The sequence below is a fragment of the Ruditapes philippinarum genome, unplaced genomic scaffold, assembly GCF_026571515.1.
Source record: "Ruditapes philippinarum isolate M1 unplaced genomic scaffold, ASM2657151v2 ctg2526_1_1_1_1, whole genome shotgun sequence".
Classification (NCBI taxonomy): domain Eukaryota; kingdom Metazoa; phylum Mollusca; class Bivalvia; order Venerida; family Veneridae; genus Ruditapes; species Ruditapes philippinarum.
In genome coordinates this window covers 49,494-71,986 of record NW_026855362.1, presented here as the reverse complement: position 1 = coordinate 71,986, position 22,493 = coordinate 49,494, and the positions used below count along the sequence as shown (strand labels likewise).

The window sequence follows — 22,493 nt, the reverse complement described above, 5'->3', positions numbered from 1 at the left end:
ATGATTTGTTGTAATGTTAAATAATAAATTTAACGGTTATATGTGTGAATTATTTTCTGTTGGCGTTAAAAATGAACCGGCTATAAAATTTGTCACGGACTTTTGGGACAATCCTCGTATATAGGCAATGATTTGTTAAGTGTTGCCGTGTATTAATAACAGCTATTTTATTTAAAAAGAAAAGCCTGTAACGTGCAAAGCAACCAGTCATATCAATGTTAACTGACCTGCATCGTGCTGTATAATTTACAGCATCTACGTAGCATTCCCCCTTGTCCCCACATAACGGCTTGTCGTCCTTTATACACAGGTTTTCGCAATAATGTTTATGAGTAATGCTATTTGTTTTGCAAGTGAAACCAACAGGACAAATGTCTTTAGAGAAAACTTCACATCCAGAGCTGTCTGCATCACCAGGGCGAGAAATAAACTGAGTTATCATTATGACAAACATAGAAACTTACTTTTTTTTTGTTATATATGACAGAAATTGTTCACTTTAGTCAATACGAATGTCTTAAGTTGAGGAGACAGTGATTATGTAAAGGGCAAGATATTTTTTGAACTAGAGGACATGAATACTTGATGAACAGGACAATGGGAACATAAATGGCTGAATGATTGTACATGATTGATTGATGTAGAGGTCCGAGTTTCTGAAAAAGTGAACACCAAAATTGTAGTAGCGTACATGACTGTATATAGAATAGAAGCTGGATAAGATAATGTTTAACTAAGATGACACCAATCTTGATATACATGTAATGGACACGAATGTTTTAAGAAGAGAAGATAACTGTGTAAAGTAGAGAATATAAATGTATAAATCAATAAATATATATAAATGCATAAATGTAAATGAATCAATAAATGTATGTAAATATGTATAAATGCAATAGTGAACATAGATATAAGTACTGAAAGAAGTTGACTTAAAAGCTCAACAATTTTAAGTTAATACGTATATTCAATAGCGTAAACGTTGAAGATACTAATTATATACGGGCTACAGCATAAAATGTATTTGATAGACTCAATTTCCCTTAGAAAATGCAAAAACTTAACACAATTATATAAGACTTACATGTTTTCAACTTTTCTTCCATGATATTTTGAACGAATTGCTTGTTTACAGGAAGATTTTGTATTGGTGAAATATTTGTAATCCGCGGTACAACCGTTGCTTTGATAAAGGATAAAGCATTCTTAGCGACATCGAACGAATTTAGAATCAATCTGTAATCAGCAATTATAGAACCTTTTCTGAAAATAAAAAATATACAACTTACTGTGAAAAAGAAAGAAATATCTAATTACTACATATATGTATCGGAGTCGCAAAAATAGAAAATAATGCAAGTTCGGTTACGAAGTAAGTTAAACGTTCAAAAGAAACCAACATCATAAAACTATAATTTCGATAAACATATATTTCAGATTTTAATATGGCATTATGTCGCTATATAATAAACATATCAACGTATTTCTTTATTAATACCCATTACTTCATATAGACGTCTTTTCACCCCTGCCCCTTTGCTAATGAAGAAATCGGTTTAAGGAAAACGTGAATTTGTTATGAAAGCAAATATCGCATTGTTATTTATTATATTATTGTAAATCAATGTATATAAATGGATAAATATATAATTTTCTGTTTCAGTGTGTTTCTTAGTTCTTTTGCATAAATCTGAAATCAGAGATTAATTCAATATCCAGCTACATAATTATGTAGTTTTTATCTTTCAGATCAACTCCTTATTAATAGTAACCGACTTCCAGGTTCAGTTGAATTTCCAGTTAGCTCTAATTTCGATATTCAAATAGACTAAAGACTATACATTGAAAAAGTGAATATCGAGATGCTTGAATGCAAAGCAAGCTCTGAAAATATTCAAAATTCTAAAACGTATAGAGTTTGCTTTGAACTCATAGATGGTTCTGGCTTCCAAAACTTTAGAAGCCGCTATTTCACGGTGCATATCCATATCGGTACCCTCTTTGCGAAATCTGCTGAAACGGTACCCTCTCTGAACATGCACAGGTCATTCACTGCTAAAAACAAACTAGCGATGGATACCAATCCAGTAAAATTTCATTGTAATAAGGAAAGGAGGGATGTCACGTAGAAAAGATGTATACCACGGAACACTAGGATGTTTTATTTATGTACTGATTTGTCATGTGCCCGATTTTCATGTACTGCAACTTCACAATAAGCTACAAAAAATCGACATGTCTTGCTTCGCCCATCACCTCGACATATTTTTCGGGCTGAAATGAACCTGTGGCTTGATTATATATGCATCATACATATTTAATATGTTCATATACATATCATCTTCGGACAAATGGCAGTATATTGTCAAAAATAAATGTAAAATTCATAAAAACACCCTACTTTCGGTTTTGCAGCGGCACGGGCTACCTCTCTTCATTTGAATTTTTATATCACAGGTACCCTCTCATTATTGAACACATAGGTACCCTGAAAGCACGACATATGCTTTTATTTGCGTTAATCGTTAAGTGTGTATGTAATACTTTTTAATTTTATGTAAATATTATATACTTGTAGTAAATGAAAATCGGGCACATGACAATCAGTACATAAATAAAACATCCTAGTGTTCCGTAGTATACATCTTTTCTACGTGACATACCTCCTTTCCTTATTACAATGAAATTTTACTGGATTGGTATCCATTGCTGGTTTGTTTTTAGCAGAGAATGACCTGTGCATGCATGTTCAGAGAGGGTATCGTTTCAGCAGATTTCGCAAAGAGGGTACCGATATGGATATGCACCGTGTATTTAACATTTTTGTTTTTCATCAGATGCGGATTAGACCCTAGTTACGAAACCTAACCAGAATAACATAAGTTGATTTATTCTTATTTTTCACTTGCAAATACACTTGACCCAATCAATTCTTTTGCATTTTACGATAAAACAATTATTTTAATATCGTTCTATACCCATCAAAGTATCAAAATATTAATACCGTCATTAAAAGTGCCTATTTAACTGTAAAACATCAATTTATGCCGACTGTAGTCGTCCATGACATTTAGGTGCCACGCGAGACCTCGTTGACGTCATTCGCGGGAACCAATTTGAATAGAGTCGTGTACTATATTTAGAACAGTTTGTTGACACGATTTCGATGTTTTTATTCAAGATAATGTTTTTATTTATTTTCATTAATTTTTAAGTACTTAAATTTTATTGAATGTAAAAGTCAGTACCTTTTTCAGTATCTTAAAGAAAAGTAATTTACAAAAATATTGGAAGCACATGGGTTCGTAAAGGTCAATGTCGTAATCACGTGGTAAAACATTTTGGCAATATGGCGGCCTAGTGCCGGAATTTTTACCTGTCGGAAACTATTAGGTAGTTTATGTTAGTAATAAGATTTTTATTTGTCCGTCCTTGGCTCATCAAAAGATTATATCTAGTTTTATCCAGGTATGCTTAATTTTACTTTATGGCATGTTCGATGAATGAATACGAGCGTGTCAGATTCCTGGCTCGATTGTTGTTCAGCGTTCACGTCATGTCATAGTATATAAACGGGTACGCTGAAGACCTGAAGCTTACTCATAGATAGCTCTGGGTTCGACATGTATTTTGAAAAAGGTCGAACAACCTGCTAATATCGATGTTAAATCAAATGTGAGATTGACATTTAAAACAACAACAGCAATTTAAAACAAAAACAAAATTTAATTTAAAAAAACCCAATATAAATGAACGAATATCGTGTTTTATTTAATTTTACCCATGAAATATGGTGCTTTACTTAATTTTACCTATGACATATGGTGCTTTATTTAATTTTATCCATGAAATATGATGCTTTATTTAATTACCCATGAAATATGGTGCTTTATTTACTTTTACCCGTGAAATATGGTGCTTTATTTAATTTTACCCATGAAATATGGTGCTTTATTTAATTTCCCATAAAAATATGGTGTTTTATATAATTTTACCCATGACAAATGGTGCTTTATTTAATTTTATCCATGACATATGATGCTTTATTTAATTTCCCATGACATATGGTGCTTTATTTAATTTTACCCATGACCTATGGTGCTTTATTTAATTTTATCCATGAAATATGATGCTTCATTTAATTGCCCATGAAATATGGTGCTTTATTTAATTTTACCCGTGAAATATGGTGCTTTATTTAATTTTACCCATGAAATATGGCGCTTTATTTAATTTCCCATGAAATATGGTGCTTTATTTAATTAGCCATGAAATATGGCGCTGTACAGACGTTTAAAGAGTTGTTTACGTGACAGCATAATGTAGCGCTAAAACAGGATGTGCGAAAACCGCTATTTTTATGCCGCAAACCAATTAAATTTCACATTTATTTCGCTATAAATATACAGAATGAAATAAATAAACACACAGACTTTTTATGTGTATTAAACCGCGCCACGAATCTATAAATAATTAATAGATTACTGCGCGCTGAATAATTGCAGTTGTGTGATTCGTAACCATTTTTCTTTGTTAGTGAAATTAAATAAAAAAGGTTATTTTCCGTTTTTTTTTATCGAAATATGGCCGTCCCGGCTCGTCAAATTATGTGGCATTTTATCATGTTTTGTGAAAATATATTCCATATTTCACTCAAACGAAATAATATCCTCTTAGCATTTTAATTCGAAATGGTTTTGAGACGATATTCAATTTCTTTTTTAAAGCCCCTTTTGTTCAGGACAAGCATTGGTATTACAATTATTTTGAACGCGCGAATATTGAGAAGAATTGAATACAGTGTTGAGTTCAGAATATATTTCTTTACAATGGACTTTCAGTTTTAAAATTTATATCACCACTTGTTTAAATATGTTGTAAATGTTGACCTCAGACCTTGTTTTGGATTCAATGGTTTAAGAGAAATAGAATATCGAACTCTTACTAAGCTTAGTATCCAGTACTACCTGAGCTAGAAATTTCAGGCCAATATATTGTATAATTTCACCAAATTAAAATGATTACAAGCGATTTAAAAGCATGGTCGAAGTTCAATGATACATGAAAAAATAGTTATGTATGTTAACTTCTGCGTGTGATTCCCGTTCATAATTATTTTCTAGGTTGTTTGGAGTATGCAAATATACTTATTAAAGTATTTGGCTCTAACGACACAGAAAAAATGTAAAAATCAAAATAAGTTTAAATTTTGTCATAATTCCTTTCAATTTTATAGTACATATTCCATAAACGATAAGTAATGCCCCTGTCACATATTCACGGATAATGCCACGGAAGAGCTACGGTCTAATCGTTCACGGATTACTACGGAAATGGAATGTGAAATTCCGTAGTCCGCTACGGTTCCAGTACGGACACACAGCGGTACGAGTACGGAGTTCGACGGATTTACCACCAATCCCCGGGAGAGACACGGACTGTTACGGACCGATATGGAGCGACACGAATCAAGGACGGATGCACTACGGATACACTACGGTCTGCTACGGTATAAGCACAGGTTAGTACGAATAAGTATGGTCTGATACAGAGAAGAACGAATTGATAAGGAGAAGAACGAATTGCCTCGGGTCTATACGGACCTATTATATCCGTCCACAACCTCATGCATGCTCATTTTCAAAATGCCTCACAAGAAAAGAACACCTAGAAAACGAATTTGCAGAGTTCAATGATTTTGGCGGAGAGGATTCGGCCTCATCGCGTCCGACCCCCGATACATATCAAGACCCGATTAAAGTCAATTTCGTGAAGGACGCCGGATCCTCAACAAGTTCGGCCATGAGAGCCTCATACTTAACATGAAGGGGTCTTCGTAAAAGCCCATCTGTAGTCTACCATCTCGTCTGTCTTCTCTTACCTGATTAGATATGGACTAGTAATCATTAACGAAAATGGTTAATCGATACTGCTTCTCTTTTGATTTTAAAATCTGTTGCTCCGTATCAGACCATACTTATTCGTACTAACACGTGCTTATACCGTAGCAGACCGTAGTGTATCCGTAGTGCATCCGTACTGATTCGTGTCGCTCCGTATCAAACCGTGTCGGTGCATAACAATCCGTGTCTCTCCAGGGGATTGGTGGTATATACGTCGAACTCCGTACTCATACTGCTGTGGGTCCGTACTGGAACCGTATTTCCGTAGTAATCCGTGAACGATTCGACCGTAGCTCTTCTGTGGCATTATCCATGAATACGTGACCGGGGCATAACAGTCAATCTTTTGAAATATAAAGTCGTTGCGGTTCAAGTTGACAATGAAGGACTGAGCATATTGTGACTTTGAACAATCTGTACTATTAAAGACAAAACATGTATATTTCAAATGCATAAATTCATATGAAATAAAAATAAGTATACTTAAACAAGAGCTGTCGGTAGGACAGCAACGCTCGACTATTCTTAGTGCTTGAAAGTAAAAAAAGCCTTGATTAAAAGGTAAAATTTTCTCAGTAAAGAAAAAGGCATTTTTTCCCCTTTAAATCCATATTACGGTTATAGGCCTTGGAGAGAGTCCTATTATGCTTTCAAAGGAGAGTATAAAATTCCAACATGTTTCAAAGCCTTATGTCAATGGACTTTGAAAATATTTGAGGTGTTACAAAAACTTAAATGTAAATTCTAAGTCGAAAAAGAGGCATAATTCTGTCAAAATGCTTGATAGAGTTACCTCCCCATGTCTACAGGTTAGGGTCATGATGGTGAACAAGTGTGCAAAGTTTCAAAGCCATATGTCAATGGATTTTGAAAATATTTGAGGTATTACAAAAACTTTAATTGAAATTCTACGTCAAAAAAGGGGCATAATTCTGTCAAAATGCTTGATTGAGTAACCTCCTCCTGTCTACAGGTTAGGGTTATGATGGTGAACAAGTGTGCAAAGTTTCAAAGCCATATGTCAATGAACTTTGAAAATATTTGAGGTATTACAAAAAACTTTAACGTAAATTCTAAGTCGAAAAAGGGGCATAATTCTGTCAAAATGCTTGATAGAGTAACCTCCTCCTGTCTACATGTTGGGGTCATGATTGTAAACAAGTGTGCAAAGTTTCAAAGCCATATGTCAATGGATTTTAAAAATATTTGAGGCATTACAAAAACTTTAACGTAAATTCTAAGTCGAAAAAGGGGAATAATTATGTCAAAATGTTTGATAGAGTTACTTCCTCCTGTCTACAGGTTGGGGTCATGATGGTGAACAAGTGTGCAAAGTTTCAAAGCCATATGTCAATTGATTTTGAAAATATTTGAGGTATTACAAAAACTTTAACATAAATTTTAAGTCTAAAAAGGGGCATAATTCTGTCAAAATGCTTGATAGAGTTACTTCCTCCTGTCTACAGGTTGGGGTCATGATGGTATACAAATGTGCAAAGTTTCAAAGCCATATGTCAATGGACTTTGAAAATATTTAAACTATCACAAAAACTTTAACATAAGTGGTTACGCCGACGCCGACGCAGACGCCGACACCGACTCCGACGCCGACGCTCGGGTGACTACAATAGCTCTACTTATTCTTATTGAATAGTCGAGCTAAAAATGAAGACTATTTTTACCTGAAGCCTGTTACTTCTATACTAGAATAGCCTTTTGTGTCGTTAAAAACTGATATAAGCTGCAATAGAAAACGTTTCATGGTATTTTATAACAAACAAGAAGTTTCTTTAAAACGATACTCAGTCGTAAACCTAGTTTAAGTATTATGTCGGTTTTGCCAAAACAGATTGTTATTCATAGAAGAAATCAGGCCTACATTATTTCGAAGCTAGTACGGATTTCACTCCTGAACATATGTATGAACTTTCATAATGTTTATTTAATTAAGCCAGGGATATAACGGTAGATTTTCATTTTTAAGTCCTTTATGGATATATAATTGTCACATTGTTAACAAAATATTTGTTTGCATACACAGGCTGTCAACTAATTCCTATATTCCTATAAAACTCCTATATTTTGGGTCAGAATCCTATATTTTAAAAAACCTCCTATTTTTCCTATATTCTCCTATATTTTGATTATTTTTCCTATATTTTTAAACGCCCGTTTGAAAAACGGGACATATTATGGGAACGCCCCTGGCGGGCGGGCGGCGGCGTCCAATTTTGTCCGGAGCATATCTCCTACATGTATGGAGGGATTTTAATGAAACTTCATAGAAATGTTCACCACTATGATGAGCAGTGTCGCGCACACGAACCAGGTCTCTAGGTCAAAGGTCAAGGTCACACTTAGAGCTCATAGAAAAATGCATGTCCGGAGCAAAACTTCCACATGTATAGAGGGATTTCAATATTACTTGGCACAAATGTTCACCATTGTGAGGCGGAGTGTCGCGCGAAAGATTAAGGTCCTTGCGGCCAAGGTCAAGGTCAAACATAGAGGTCAAAGTTCAGATAAAAATATGAAGATGTGTATATGGACCATTTAGTCATCATTTATTGAGGGATTGTAACATAAAATGGTCATTATCAAGACTATGGCTGTGATACATATAATTTATGTACTTTAGGTCAATATATGCAAGGTCAAGGTCACTAAAGATGGTGAAATATCCAGATTTTGTCTGGAGCATATCTCCTACATGTAATGAAGAATTTTTATAATACTTTATGAAAATGTTCACCACCATGATATGTATTGCTCCATGCATGATCCAGGTCTCCAGGTCAGAGGTCAAGGTCACACTTAGAGCTCATTGAAAAACGCTTGTCCGGAGCAAAACTTCTACATTCATAGGGGGATTTCAATATAACTTGGCACAAATGTTCACCTTTGTGAGGCTGAGTGTCGCACGCAAAATTCAGATCCCTGCGACCATAGTCAAGGCTACACATAGAGGTCAAAGTTCAGATAAAAATTTGAAGATGTGTATAGGGACCATTTAGTCATCATTTATTGATGGATTGTAGCACAAATGGTAACTATCATGACTACAGGTGTGACATATTAAATTTAGGTTAATATTTGCAAGGTCAAGGTCACTGGAGATGATTAAATATCCAGATGTTGTCTGGAGCATATTTTCTACATGCATGGAGGAATTTTAATGTTACTTTATAGAATTGTTCACCACCATGAGACGTAGTGCCCTGCACATGAACCAAGTCTCTAGGTCAAAGGTGAAGGTCACAGGTAGAGCTCATAGAAAAACGCTTGTCTGGAGCAAAACTTCTACATGCATAGATTGATTTCAATATAATTTGGCACAAATGTTCGTCATTGTGAGGCTGAGTGCCGTGCATAAAATTCAGGTCCCTGCGACATAGGTCAAGGTCACACATCCTGTGTATATCTTCCCTACTGATTTGTTTTAAGGTTCATTTAACAACACAGTGCCAAGAATAAAAACTTGCTTGCTAGATAAAACTTATCCATACTGCCCCCATTTCCATCTAAAGCTTTCGTAAACGGGCGTATTTTGTGACTATGGCACCCTTGTTTTAAAAATATATTGCCGAGCAATTCAAAGAGATTTAAATTTTGGTACTGCTTTTGGCATTTTGTATTTTACAGGGAAGAGAATGTCTATGCCTGCATCAGCATCACATTACTATGCTCAAGGCTGCTGTGCTCCACATAGCCATCTACATGGTCACCATGAAAAGCAGTGCATCAGTATGTCAACTTTATTTCAGGTGACCATTCAGATGATGGTCATGCATTGCTGTAACTTTCTGCCGGGATGCTGATGCTGTGGTTCACTAATGCAGGCTGTCCGCTGCGTCCCTATAATTCCTAAAAAAATCCTATTTTTTTTCAGTTTGGCTAAAATTCCTAAAAAAGTGAAAAATTCAAAGGAAATTCCTATAGATGCCCTATTTTTTCACTGATATTCCTATTTTTTTTATTTTTTGTTATAAACATACTTATAACTTGTAACCCTGTCAAAATAATCACAGACATAACTAAGTCAACCATGTTTTGAACATGGTCAAAAAAGATTTGGCCATGATATACCAACTCAAAATTGATGACATTGAAATGGTTTCGTTTTAACTAAAAGTTACTTTGACTATGTCAGTAACATTGCTATTTCATAATCAAAGCAGTTGTTGATAATCATATTGACAGCAAAAATACTACCATATCATGGTCCTGAAACTCAAATCATAACCATAAGAGTCCACTTATTCTGGAATATTTTGACACTGTTTTGCCAACTCCAGATATCTTGAATTTTATGTTTGTTCATTTTATCCAAATTTTTGAAGTGGTCCATTTATATCATATCATATTTAAAAATGATCATTATGAAGCTGTTGTAACACAATCTTTATTAAAAACATGTATAAAAAGTTGTCAAAAATTAATGTACAATTTGTTTACTCACAACTCTTTTATTTAAATCTGCATAATTTCAAAACAACATTGTAAAGTACTGAATGGGTTAACGTAGACTTTGAAAAATTATTCTTTCCCACATACTTATTTATCCTTTTCAATGTCTTTGTAGGAGAGTTTGTTTATTTTGCCACAAAGTTATCAATTTTATTCAATTCTTGTTCTTTCATTCATCTGGTACAATTTAGGAAAAGGCAGACTCGTGTAATTAATCACACTCAAAAAAAATTGGCAGTTCAGTAATATAAAGCTCATTTCCAATTTCCATGTACAAACATTTTGCAATTATATGATCTAGATAAACTGCAATTAAATGGTCTGTGTGATTATCTTTTTTGATGTGCAATTCTTTGTGTTGATTATACCTGGTAGATGCTTCCCATTTATTCAAATGACTATACTAAGGCAACTGCCTTTTTACTTCCTACTTGTACAAAAAATTTCATTTGTCAATATTCAAAAGCTGCATTGTGCAAGAATTTCACTGTATAAGAATTCCTTTTAGACATTTGTGGTTATAACATTCCCAAAACATAGGTAGAACAGTCATGTTCTTTTTGACATGTTCAGCCAGTTTAAAAAATATGGTTTGAACATGATTTGACTTTGACCATTTCCGCAGGGGAGGCAGTTGACCAGTGAGTCCACACTGGTAGCACCTTTGCTCTAACTAAACTAGAACATTATTTGTGAGTTACTTTTGTGTCAAATATGCAAAGATTAACCCTCATCATGGTCCTTTGGGACCTGAGTTTATTTAGTTATAAAATTACAAATTTCAGCCCTAAAATTTCTATTACGTACCCTAACATTCCTAATTTTAGCCCTAAAATTTCTGAAATATTACCCTAAAATTCGCCCTAATTTTATGTCGGAAGGTGCTGGACAGCCTGCTAATGGTGTCCTTCACTTATACGGTAGACATTTTATTGTAGAAACAGCATGTGTAAAAGTAAGAATAATTTACATTTATATAAGCATTGGTAAGTTAAACAATTTAAGTTGAAAACTCCTATTTTTTGCCTCAAAATGGTCCAAAAACTCCTATATTTCCTGCTAAAATATTCCTATATACCTCCTTTATTTTGGATAAGACCTGGTTGACAGCCTGCATACATTCATTTCTTCACCATTCCAATAATATGATTTACGAGTATGTTCTATGTCTTTGTTATAGCTAGTGGCTATAAATACCTCACTTGTATCTCAATCGATGCAGTAGGTATTGCTCCGTCCACATGTACGAAAGTCACATGCATGGAGTATTTTAAACATTCTTGGGGCTCGTGAAAAAAAGGCTAAAATGACCAATGATTATTTCATAATTAGTTCATCTTTTTTTAAAGGTAGATAACCAGGAAGGCTAAAAATAATCTTATTTGTGGAAAAAACAACGTTTTTTGCAAGGATGTCATTATATCAAAGTTGATAAACTGAGAATATAACAGTATTGGAAAATGGATATTCCTTAACCCCCAGGGCGGCTCCAATTTTGACATCAGAACAATGATGTTGGAAAAAGAAAACTGAATGTTTTTTTCTGTTAAATATCTAAACTCTAATCTAATGTGTATATGAAAATGATAGTTTTTAATGCTTTGCAAGAAAAAAAATATAAGAAAATAATGATAAATTTAAATAAATTGAACGCTCAAAAACTTGATCAAAGGTCAGTGCTTATTCACATTTTTAGGAACAATTCTCGTGAAGATTTATAGGACGATACGTTATGTCAAATATCATACCTCAAGCTAATGTGATTTCAATGAGTGAGAAAAGGTGTAATTACTTTATATACTTACGGGACACTCATGATTCCTTTGGCGGGGTCAATGTTGACTAAAAGATTATAATTTGATCATTTTAGGTAGATGTCTATCATACAATATTTCAAGCTCTAGCCATTTGGGTTTAAAAAGTAATAATATTATATAAAGATTTTTTCACTCAAGCATACAAGAGCTGTCAGTAAGACAGCACGCTCCTCTCGTCTATGTGCTTGATAGTGAAAGAGCCTTGATAATGTAAAATTTTCTTAGTTCACAAAATGACATATATTTTTTTTAATTGTAACAAATGCTTGATAGAGTTACCTCCTCCTGTCTACAGGTTTGGCGCGTGATTGTGATCAAGTGTGCGAAGTTTCAAAGCCATATGTCAATGGACTTTGAAAGTATTTGAGGTTGTACAAAACCTTTAACATAAGTGGTTACACCGTCGCCGGCGCTCGGATGACTAGTAAAACGCTACTTATTCTTATCGAATAGTCGAGCTAATAACTATTGCCCAAAGTTCGGATCAAAATTAAAACAATTTTAAAGGGGATCTTTTAATGATGATCAAACAACATTACTTGGTTCTGTCCAATGCAAATACGTTTTGTAATTTCCATATTTAAAAACCCCTTTTTGACCTTGTGACCTACTGATGCACTTAGTTTCTGAAGAGCTTTGATAGATCACCCTTGAATCATTTTGTGAAGTTCTTCATCCATAATCAGGTTCAGCGAAGATTATGTTTAAAGAAATTATTGACGACAAGCTAAAGTGGGTACTCCAACATGAATGAAACAATATCTTACTGCCAAACTAATTAAGAAGGGATTCGATGTTAAGCTGCTTTTCAATTTTTACAGGAAATATTTCTTTTGTTATCTTACGTTAAGATGAACAGTGATTATATAATATTTTTACAGAAAGGCTTGAAGTTGAATCGCTTCATCGATAAGACCTTATACATGTCACAATGAAAATTAATTAATCCAGAAGCATGATTTTCTTTGAAAACAAAATGTAGGAGTTTGTAAAACATTTTGAAACGCTTACCTTTGTCTCAAAAGAATGTTTGAATTCCTTGTATTTTGGTGAATTAGGATCTGTAAGATCCACATCAAATTTTGTTAAATCATTGCCCACTTCAATTGCAAAATCTAGGCCGACTTTTTTAGTTTCTGCAAAGTTTGAAACAGATTTATGTGATAGATTTGATTAGAATAATATTGTTACAATGAATATCAACTATATGACATCTATATTTCAGCGTTTAAAATTAAACGCAACGAGTAATGCGCAAGGAAATTGAAGGTTAATTTCTATAAAGTTTTGTACATGCGTACATGTCATTACAGCATTCGTCTGATATTACCACATGCACTGCGGTATACCGTACCCCGGATATTGCTCGATGTTGTGAGGACTTTCATCTCATTTCGCGACATTAAACGGGGGACGAAGGTAAGTTCAGCGACGATATTTTCCAACCGAATGCCTTTTTCATTTATCTCAACGGGTTTTATATATGTAGAGGTATTTTTGTAGCTCTAAAAGACATCAGAGTATTACAGGTATTTGTAAAATTGATTAAACTACCACCTAAACGATCGGCTGCTCACTAGAAAATACTGACCGCGATTCTGTAGAATCGTTAGAAATTTTAATATTACCAAGATAAAAAAATGAATCGAACATTTTTTAAAATCATAATCCAAGTATGCTTGTACAGAGTTATGTAAAATAGCCCAACATTAGTGTAGTGTATTGTAAAACAGAATGAGCAAATTAGAATAGAAAATCGAAATTACGTCTGTTTATCGATGCCATTTTATTTTGTTGGTGTTATACTGATTATGATAATTCAGATTGTTATTACTATTCTTTTTCTACGGACACATACAGAGATTTAATTTCCCGTTCGATTGAAAATCACACAGTATGGATGAAAAAAAGTTTAAGCATGTTAATGCGGATGGCATAAAATGTGTGCTTATAGTCGGCAGCAGGGTTGGGAGCAGGGAAGAACCGTCATCATTGACGATAAAAATCTTTATACACATGTCTCAAGAAACTGTGATCCAGGAGATCCATCTCTAAAAAGAAGAAAAACACATATTTACATGACATTAATTATACGTTTTTACAGGGTAAATGTGTCTTAAGAAACATATCGATACACTTAGTAAAATATATTTGCCGTCCAAGTATGTCGATATCGTCTTAAGGAACATAACCTTTTTTATTGCATTTGCTTCCCTTTAATATCATAATCTTATAAGTGGTATGATATGAGACTTTGGCACACTACAGGCAACACCGCCTAATATTGACAATTCTGGGGCAGCATAATGCACTTTAAATGCAATGCAATTTTGTTACCATTTTTTATATATGATTTATAATAATTATTAATAAATTCTGTAAAGGTTTATCCTTTGATAGCAATGATAACTTTGTTTTACTGAGTTTAATTTATGAGCAGGAATGAAATCTCACTACCCTGATTATTCGCAGAAGTTTCCAGTAAGTACCTCCGAACTCTGCATATTCTGAACATATAGTGTCAATACGTATACACAATAAGAAATATCTAAGATTGAATGTGGTAAATACTCTGTGTTTACTCTTCGCATTTACTCGCTATTAATGACCAATACTCGTTACACTAAAAAGCAATAAATACCGGCAAGCAACTCCAACGCAATATTCGGTACACTGACATGTGCATTTATTCTTAAAATGCGCTGTCATCTGAGATTCTATTGTTGATTGAACATTTACAACATAAACATAATCATCGTTATCACATTTCACGCGATTCAACTTTTTCTTTTAATGAAATATATTCACAAAAACATTAAATTGGACTGATCCGAGCTCATTTATCACGTGAGCAAAGATACGAATTTTACCTCCTAATTACATTTCAAATCTATTTCTCATATCTATTTTTATATGAACTATTTCAACAGCAAATAAGTTGACTTTTCATTTGCTAATGAATATATTTCCACATCTCTTTAAAAAATGATCTCAGTGCCACAAAGCTATAAAGTCATCTTTTCTTTATTTGTTTAAAGCTATTTTATATAATTTTCTAACGTTACCTTGAACTAACTCGGATTGTCTATGAACTTTATTTCTATGTAGGGCGATGCAGTTTGTTTCCCTACGCAGATTGCGCATGCGCGAGAAAAATTCTACTTCCGGCCGATTCTTCATAGCAACGGACCGCGTCTTAAAAATCCATATAGGCAAGTTGACTGATGACATCACAAGCACCTGCTACCAGAATTTAGCAGATTTGCCGGTTGGCAAGAAGAACCAATATTTATATGCACTAGAATTTTTAAATTCTTATATCATTTGAAAGTTTTTTACATTCATGTTTTTGAAATGTAAGCGGATTTTCATTTTTTGCTTTTAAAAAAGAATGCTCAGCTATTTTTTAACTGTTATTTCAATAGTTTTCTAGCATCAAGTTTAACTCTTTACCAAGAAAAAATGAAAGTGTTTTGTAAATTTATTTTTTAATTTTTAAAATATGAGTAAAATGACCTTTCTAATGATATAAAATACTAAGCTGTTTCATAAAAAACAAGTTTGTTATTGTAAATATAAAATTACTATATTTTGCATTTTATTAGCCACCATATTTTTTGCCAACCACCCGAAAGTTACCTGTATATCTTATCAACAATTTTTTACTATTAATAGATTTCATAACAATAACATGCAACTTGCCTATATATTTTTTTCTTTAATATAATTATGTGCATAGATATTTCAGAAGAAAAAGAAATTGTCAAGGTCATAAAAGAGCCGAGGTCAATTTAAGTTTGATATACATGAAGGTCTTATCCTGAAGAATGTTCTGTTTAAGTGTGAAGACAATCCACTCTAAAATTACAAAGTTATAGGCCAAAAATAACAAAGAAAACAATAAAAATAGACATTTGAGATATTGACGGACTAAGGTAATTTTTGGATGGAAGGTCAAGGTTATAGTCTGTTGGTCTTCTGAAAGGTTTACTGTCCCAAGGGTTTCAGTAACCAAGGATGAAGCAATACCCACAAGAAACTTAAAAACAGTTATGGTCAAAGTACAAGTTTGCAGACCGCAAAAAGTCAATGCCGATTGGCTGTAACAATACGTCGAGCTAGAAAATGCAAAAATTAATTACCCAATACCGAAAATCTGTTTCTTTGTTTCTTCATTTAAATTTATAAAAAATCTATTCATATATTTATTTATGGCAATTTTTCCAGCTTAACATGAAAATTTTAAAGGCGTACCCTCAGTATTTCGTTCCTTCATGATATTACGGATAAGTCGATGGGGAAAGGATTAAAATTTATCAATATGTACTTTCCCTCAATAATTTTTAAATTCTTAGCAAGTATAACTGTGTCCTCTTAGTTCACGGCACCCTTTTTAATATTTTGAAGCAAGAAAGAAAGAAAACAACAAATGAAACTTAGGGGTAACAAAAATTGTCATTAAGCCATATAAATGTATTTTCTGCTGTGTATAACACAAGAAAACAACAATATATATTTAGTCAAAATCAGTTTTAAATGAGCCATACGTAGACCCATATGTCTGTTCATTTTAAAAACAGTATGTCATCTTTTAAAATCGCATAAGGTGTTTAAAAAAAAATTTTTTCATGTTTCAGTCAAATTTCTACATGTTATTTTGAAAAATTTTTAAAAATTTTAAAAAGTATTTTTACTTAAACCTCAAATTTTTTTTTTCAACGAAAAAAAACATTTAAAAAATATGATTTTTCAGAGTATCCCAAAAATTAAGGAAAATTTTTTTTTTTGCAAAATTTTTAAAAAGTTTTCTTTTTTAAAAAATTTGAAAAAATTTTTTGCACAACACTTGTTCAGGTGTTTGAATAAAATTTCATTCCCCAATTATAAACTGGCTAAAAAATGCCATCCCGTGAAAAAAGTATGACGCGAATTAGTGATGTTTTAATTTAATAATTTTGTGTTTTTGTGTTTAATTTAAATTAAATAAGAAACCACAAAACCCAATTATCAAGCAACCCTCCCCACAAATAATTATAAATTAATTTTTATAATATTTAATATTTATTTTTTTTTAATATTAAATAATTTAAAATAATATAAAATATATAAATAATTATTTAAATAAAATATATATTTTTCAAAAAGTACAATATACCGCACATGTAAAATATCTTTTCTTTGTGTATGTATTTTACATCGAGCAGCATACTTTTTTTTCTATCACATCCAAACACAAAAGGGTTTTTCCTAAACTCCTTTCAGTAAATTTCACCTCCAGTTTATTCTAAAGGCATTTTTTTAATCACTCAAGGGAGACCTTGCATTTTGGGGACATGTAAAGTATGAATCCAAAATTAAGTTGGTGTAACAGTGCTTGCTGGTATATTCAATTTTTAAGCGACAAAATTACTTACCCTTTTTAGAACTGTGGTTTTCAATTGTAACTAAAAATTTTTTTTTTAAGAAATTAGAGGAAACTTTGGTTTCGTTAAAGACATGTTCTTACCCTTTTTTGTCGGTTTTTTTTTTGATAACTCTTTAAAAATTAAAGGACAATAAAAAAGGACACTTTTTTTCATGGAACAACAGTGCAAAACTGATTCCATGATTAATCCAGGCTGAATGAACACATTTGTTGATGTTTTAAAAATTAAATTCAGCATTGTCCTGTAAAATGTTGATTTCTCATCAAGCCCATGCTAGTGGAAAGTGTATAGAAGCCTGCATTTGTTACTGCTAGGTTTATTAAAACCGAGTCTGCAATTTTTTTCAGTGGTCATGTTAATCAGAGTTATATTTTCAAATTAGTCTTTCCTTTAAGATTTTCTTTATCTATTCATTCTTATGATTGCCTATTTAATTCATTGGATTACTGGAGAAATCTTGAATCACTTCTTTTGGAATATATAATATTAATTGAATGCCCTAGAATACTTAAACACGACATATACCTTGTTCCGGAAACAGTTAAATATTTTCTAGTTGCCTACAGAAATAAAGTATGTGAACATAAATACAGTATACGAACTCCCCATATTCGAAACCTTCTTTTGAAATACCCTGTGTCATTTAAATTTATTAAAACCACATAAGTAAAAGTTGTTGCTCTGAAATCGTCTAAATTTAAAGTCCATAAGTATTCAAAGGCATTGTATGCCCTTGAGTTCCATGTCGAACGCACTTGTTGCAGGTTCTTAGACATTTTTTAAATAGTCATTATAATGTTTTCTTTGTTATGTGTGTTTGGCTTAATATCGAGGGCAGGGACGTTCTCGTTTAAGAAAAAACTGTCGCGTTTCTGTGTCTCCTGATTGGTTATTTTCATGATTTTAAAATCATATAAATCAGTTAGTGGTAACACTTACCAAGTGCAGGAAGAGCCGTCGGATGCTTCTTTGCAGCGGTTACTATCAAAATATAAAGCAAGGTTTAAATATCTGCAAAACATTTAGATAACTCAAAGATGATGTCTGGTGAAAGAAAACAGTGCTTAAAAGAAACAAATTATAAACATCATTTCAAAAAATGCTTGCAACAATCTTTATTAATTTATATGAATCTACCTGCATTGCATTTGGCAGCATCCATAATGTAGCCGCTTAAACATTCGCATTTTCCAAACTGATTATTACACCGAGCATTGTTAATATGGTCGCATTCCTTGCCATCTTTAGTACAGCTTATGCTTGTAATGTTAACTGAAATATAATTTCAAAATTATAGGATATCTTACAGTAAATATCGTTACAAATATGCATCCTTAATTTTTACAACCGCGAAACCGTACGAGATTTACTCAAGTACATTTTCCATATATTTTTATGCCCCCCCCCCCTCCGCCTTCGAAAAAGAGGGGGTATATTACTTTGCTAATGTCGGTTTGTCTGTCGGCTTGTCCTTCAGTAGACCACATGATTACCGCTAATTATCTTGAAAACTAGTTATCACAAGTCTTCATATTTCACATAGAGATTGGTCATAACTAGTAGATGACCCCTATTGATTTTAGGGTCACTAGGTCAAAGGTCAATGTCACAGGGGCCTTAAATGTCAGAATGGTTTCAGCTGATTATCTTGAAAAGTATTCATCACAATGTCTTCATATTTCACATTGTGATTGGGCATAACTAGTAGATGACACCTATTGATGTTCTGGTCACTAGGTCAAAAGTCAAGGTCACAGGAGCCATAAAGTCAGAACGGTTTCCGCTGATTATCTTAAAAGTATTCATTCTAAAGTATCCATATTTCACATAGTGATTTGCCATTAATAGTAGATGATCACTAGTGATTCTGGAATCGCTAGGTCAAAAGTTAAAGTCACGGGGGCCTTTCGTGTCAGAACGGTTTCCGCTGACTTTTTTGAAAAAGAATTCATCACAAAGTCATTATATTTCACATACTAATTGGTCATAACTAGTAGATAACCCTATTGATTTAGGGGTCACTAGGTCAAAGGTCACATCACAGGGACCTTAAATAACAGAATGGTGTCCGCCCATTATCTTGGTTACAATTCATCACAAAGTTTTCTTATTTCACATATTAATTTATCATCAATAGTAGTTGACCCCTATTGATTTTGGGGTCACCAGGTCAAAGGTCAATGTCACAGGGCCCTTGAATGATAGTATTATTTCAGCTCATTATCTTGAAAGATAATTATCACAAAGTCTTCATATTTCACATAGTGATTGGTCATAACCAGCAGATGACCTGTATTGCTTTTGGGGTCATGAGTTCAAAGGTCATGATCACAGGGGCATTAAATGATTTCCGCTTATTATCTTTAAAACTATTTATCACAAAATCGTCATATTTCACATACTGATTATTCATAACTAGTAAATGACCTCTATTTATTTAGGCGTCACTATCTCAAAGGTCAAGGTCATAGGATTATTGAATGATAGTATGGTTTCCGCTTATTATCTTATCACAAGTCTTCATATTTCAAATATTGATTGGTCATAACTATTAGATGACCCCTATTGATTTGGAGTCACTAGTTCAAATGTCAAGGTAACAGGGGCCTTTAATGTCTGTATGGTTTCCGCTCAATATCTTGAAAACTATTTATCAAAAGCCTTCATTATTTTTCTTTTTTCCAAAATTGAGCACTTCCATGTACCCATTTATGGCAAGTTTCTATAACAAAATTACCAATAATGTGAGTCAAGGGCTAGAAAGGGGAGCATATGTGTCTTTCTAAATTTCTTGTTTTCTTTTAAAAATTACAGGTGTTTTTGTTTTTAAATACATGCGTCTTTACACCTGTACTTTGAACGAAATATGTCAATTAACTCATGTAACTGTAGTTTTCTACAGGTCCAAAATACAATTGTATTAATTTATGGTTGTACTTTTAGAATGCCTTGTCCAAAAGTTAGTTTTGATCAAGTATGAAAGCAATCTATGGGTTTTTTTACAAAGTTGCAGCCAATATAGCAATAATCAGGGGATGATTCAAGGTCAATTTGAGTTTGATAAACATGAACGTCCTGACCTAAATAAAAGATGTTGTGTCCTAATATGAAGTTAAATCATTAATATATATTAAATCTACAAAGTTTTAGTCAGTTACAGAAATAAAGAAAATTTTATTAATTTGACATTTACAGTCAATTCAAGGTCAAGATCACCAATATGTTTGTTTGGTAGCAAGTTTTGTTTAAATAAAATCAGTACATAAATAACAAGTTAGGATAATTTAACCAAAATTTAATAATTTGACATTGACAATCAAGGTGATTTATAGCTCAAGGTCGAGGTCAGGTCAACCTTTTAGAAGATCTTGTACAAATGGTTGATTTGTTCAAATATGAAGAGTATCCATTTAATAATTACCAAGTAACAGTCAATTAAGGCAAAAATCAGTAAAGATTTCAATAATTGAACCTTCAATGTCAAGGTTATGAATAAGTCAAGATTAATTGGAATTAAATACATGAATGTCTTATCATGAACAATGTTCTGTTACAATATGATGTCAATTCATTCAATAATAACAAAGTAAGAGCCAGTTACAGCATGAAAATGAAAATTTCATTAATTTGACCTTCAAAGTCAAGGTCATTTATAAGTGAAGGTCAATGTCTTCTGATCATTTTGTAGGTCTATCTTAAAAGATAATTATGTTCAAGTTTGAATACAATTCATTAAAAAATAACAAGAGCCAATTTAACATGAAATCCCCCGCTCAATTTTAAGAGGTCTTTTGGTATTGAAAACTGATGGCTGAAGTGATTACAGATTTGAAACCTATGTGAATACTGATAGCTGAAAATAACAAATTGGATCGATCCACCTATGAAGTTTCAAGTTGATGCCTCTTACTCTTTTTGACAAAAAGTATGAAAAATAACAAAGGGCAATAACTTAAAAAATATAAAGGGTAGAGTTATCATTCTTGCGCATAGCATTCCGGCATTCCTCCTCAATAAGATAAATCCACCTATGAAGTTTCATGTTAACACCTCAAAGATATTTGGGATATGCTCCACTCAGGAAAAAAAATAAGTATGAAATTAAAAAAGGACAATAACTCAATAAACCATGAAGGGTATAGTGATCATTCTTGTGCACTGCACGCCTCCTGAGTGAGATCTATCCACCTATGAAATTTCATGTTGATATCTGTTATACTCTGGACAAATATTTAGTATGGAAATAACTGAAAAATAATGCAGGATAGGTTATTTTTCTTGTGTGCTGCTCTCTTCCTCAATGAGATCTATCCACCTATGAAGTTTCAAGTTGATACCTCTAATACTTTTTGAGATAAGCTCCGAGCAAAAGGTATGAATAATATTAAAGGGCAATAACTAAACTAAAATTATTAAGGGTCGAATAATCATTCTTCCGCATAGCATTCCTCCCCAATAAGATCTGTCCACTTATGAAGTTTAATGTTGACATCTCAAAGACTTTTGAGTTACGCTCCAGTCAGGTGAAAAAATACGTAAGAAAAATAACAAAGGTCAATGACTAAAACATTATGAAAGGTAGAGTTTTTATTATTGTGCACTGCACACCTTCTGAGTAAGCTCTATCCACCTATGAAGTTCCATTTTGATATCTGAAAGGCTTTTTGAGTTATGCTCTGGACAAAAATTAAGTTTGAAAAATAACAAAGGGCAATAAGTTTTAGCCACTTTTAGCAAAGCTCAGCAAAAAACAAGCAAAATTTAGATAGTTGACCTTGAAGGTCAGGGTCGTCATGAATAAAGGTCAAAGATAGTCTGGTCTACTTGAAGGTCTAGTCCTAAGGGTTGTTGTGGCCAAGTATGAGTTGATTGATTTTCTT

At 32.9% G+C, this 22,493-nt stretch overlaps 1 protein-coding gene across 1 annotated transcript in view; it reads right to left on the bottom strand.

Moving 5' to 3' along the window:
- Positions 1–22,493, bottom strand: part of LOC132743061 (uncharacterized) — a 72,497-nt gene that overhangs the window by 7,537 nt on the left and 42,467 nt on the right. The window contains exons 3-8 of the mRNA XM_060731574.1: positions 18,751–18,885; positions 18,553–18,594; positions 13,199–13,323; positions 7,586–7,644; positions 1,085–1,263; positions 228–405 (exon numbers count right to left, since the gene is read on the bottom strand). Coding sequence (XP_060587557.1) covers positions 228–405; positions 1,085–1,263; positions 7,586–7,644; positions 13,199–13,323; positions 18,553–18,594; positions 18,751–18,885 — 718 coding nt within the window. The remainder of the gene's footprint in view (positions 1–227; positions 406–1,084; positions 1,264–7,585; positions 7,645–13,198; positions 13,324–18,552; positions 18,595–18,750; positions 18,886–22,493) is intronic.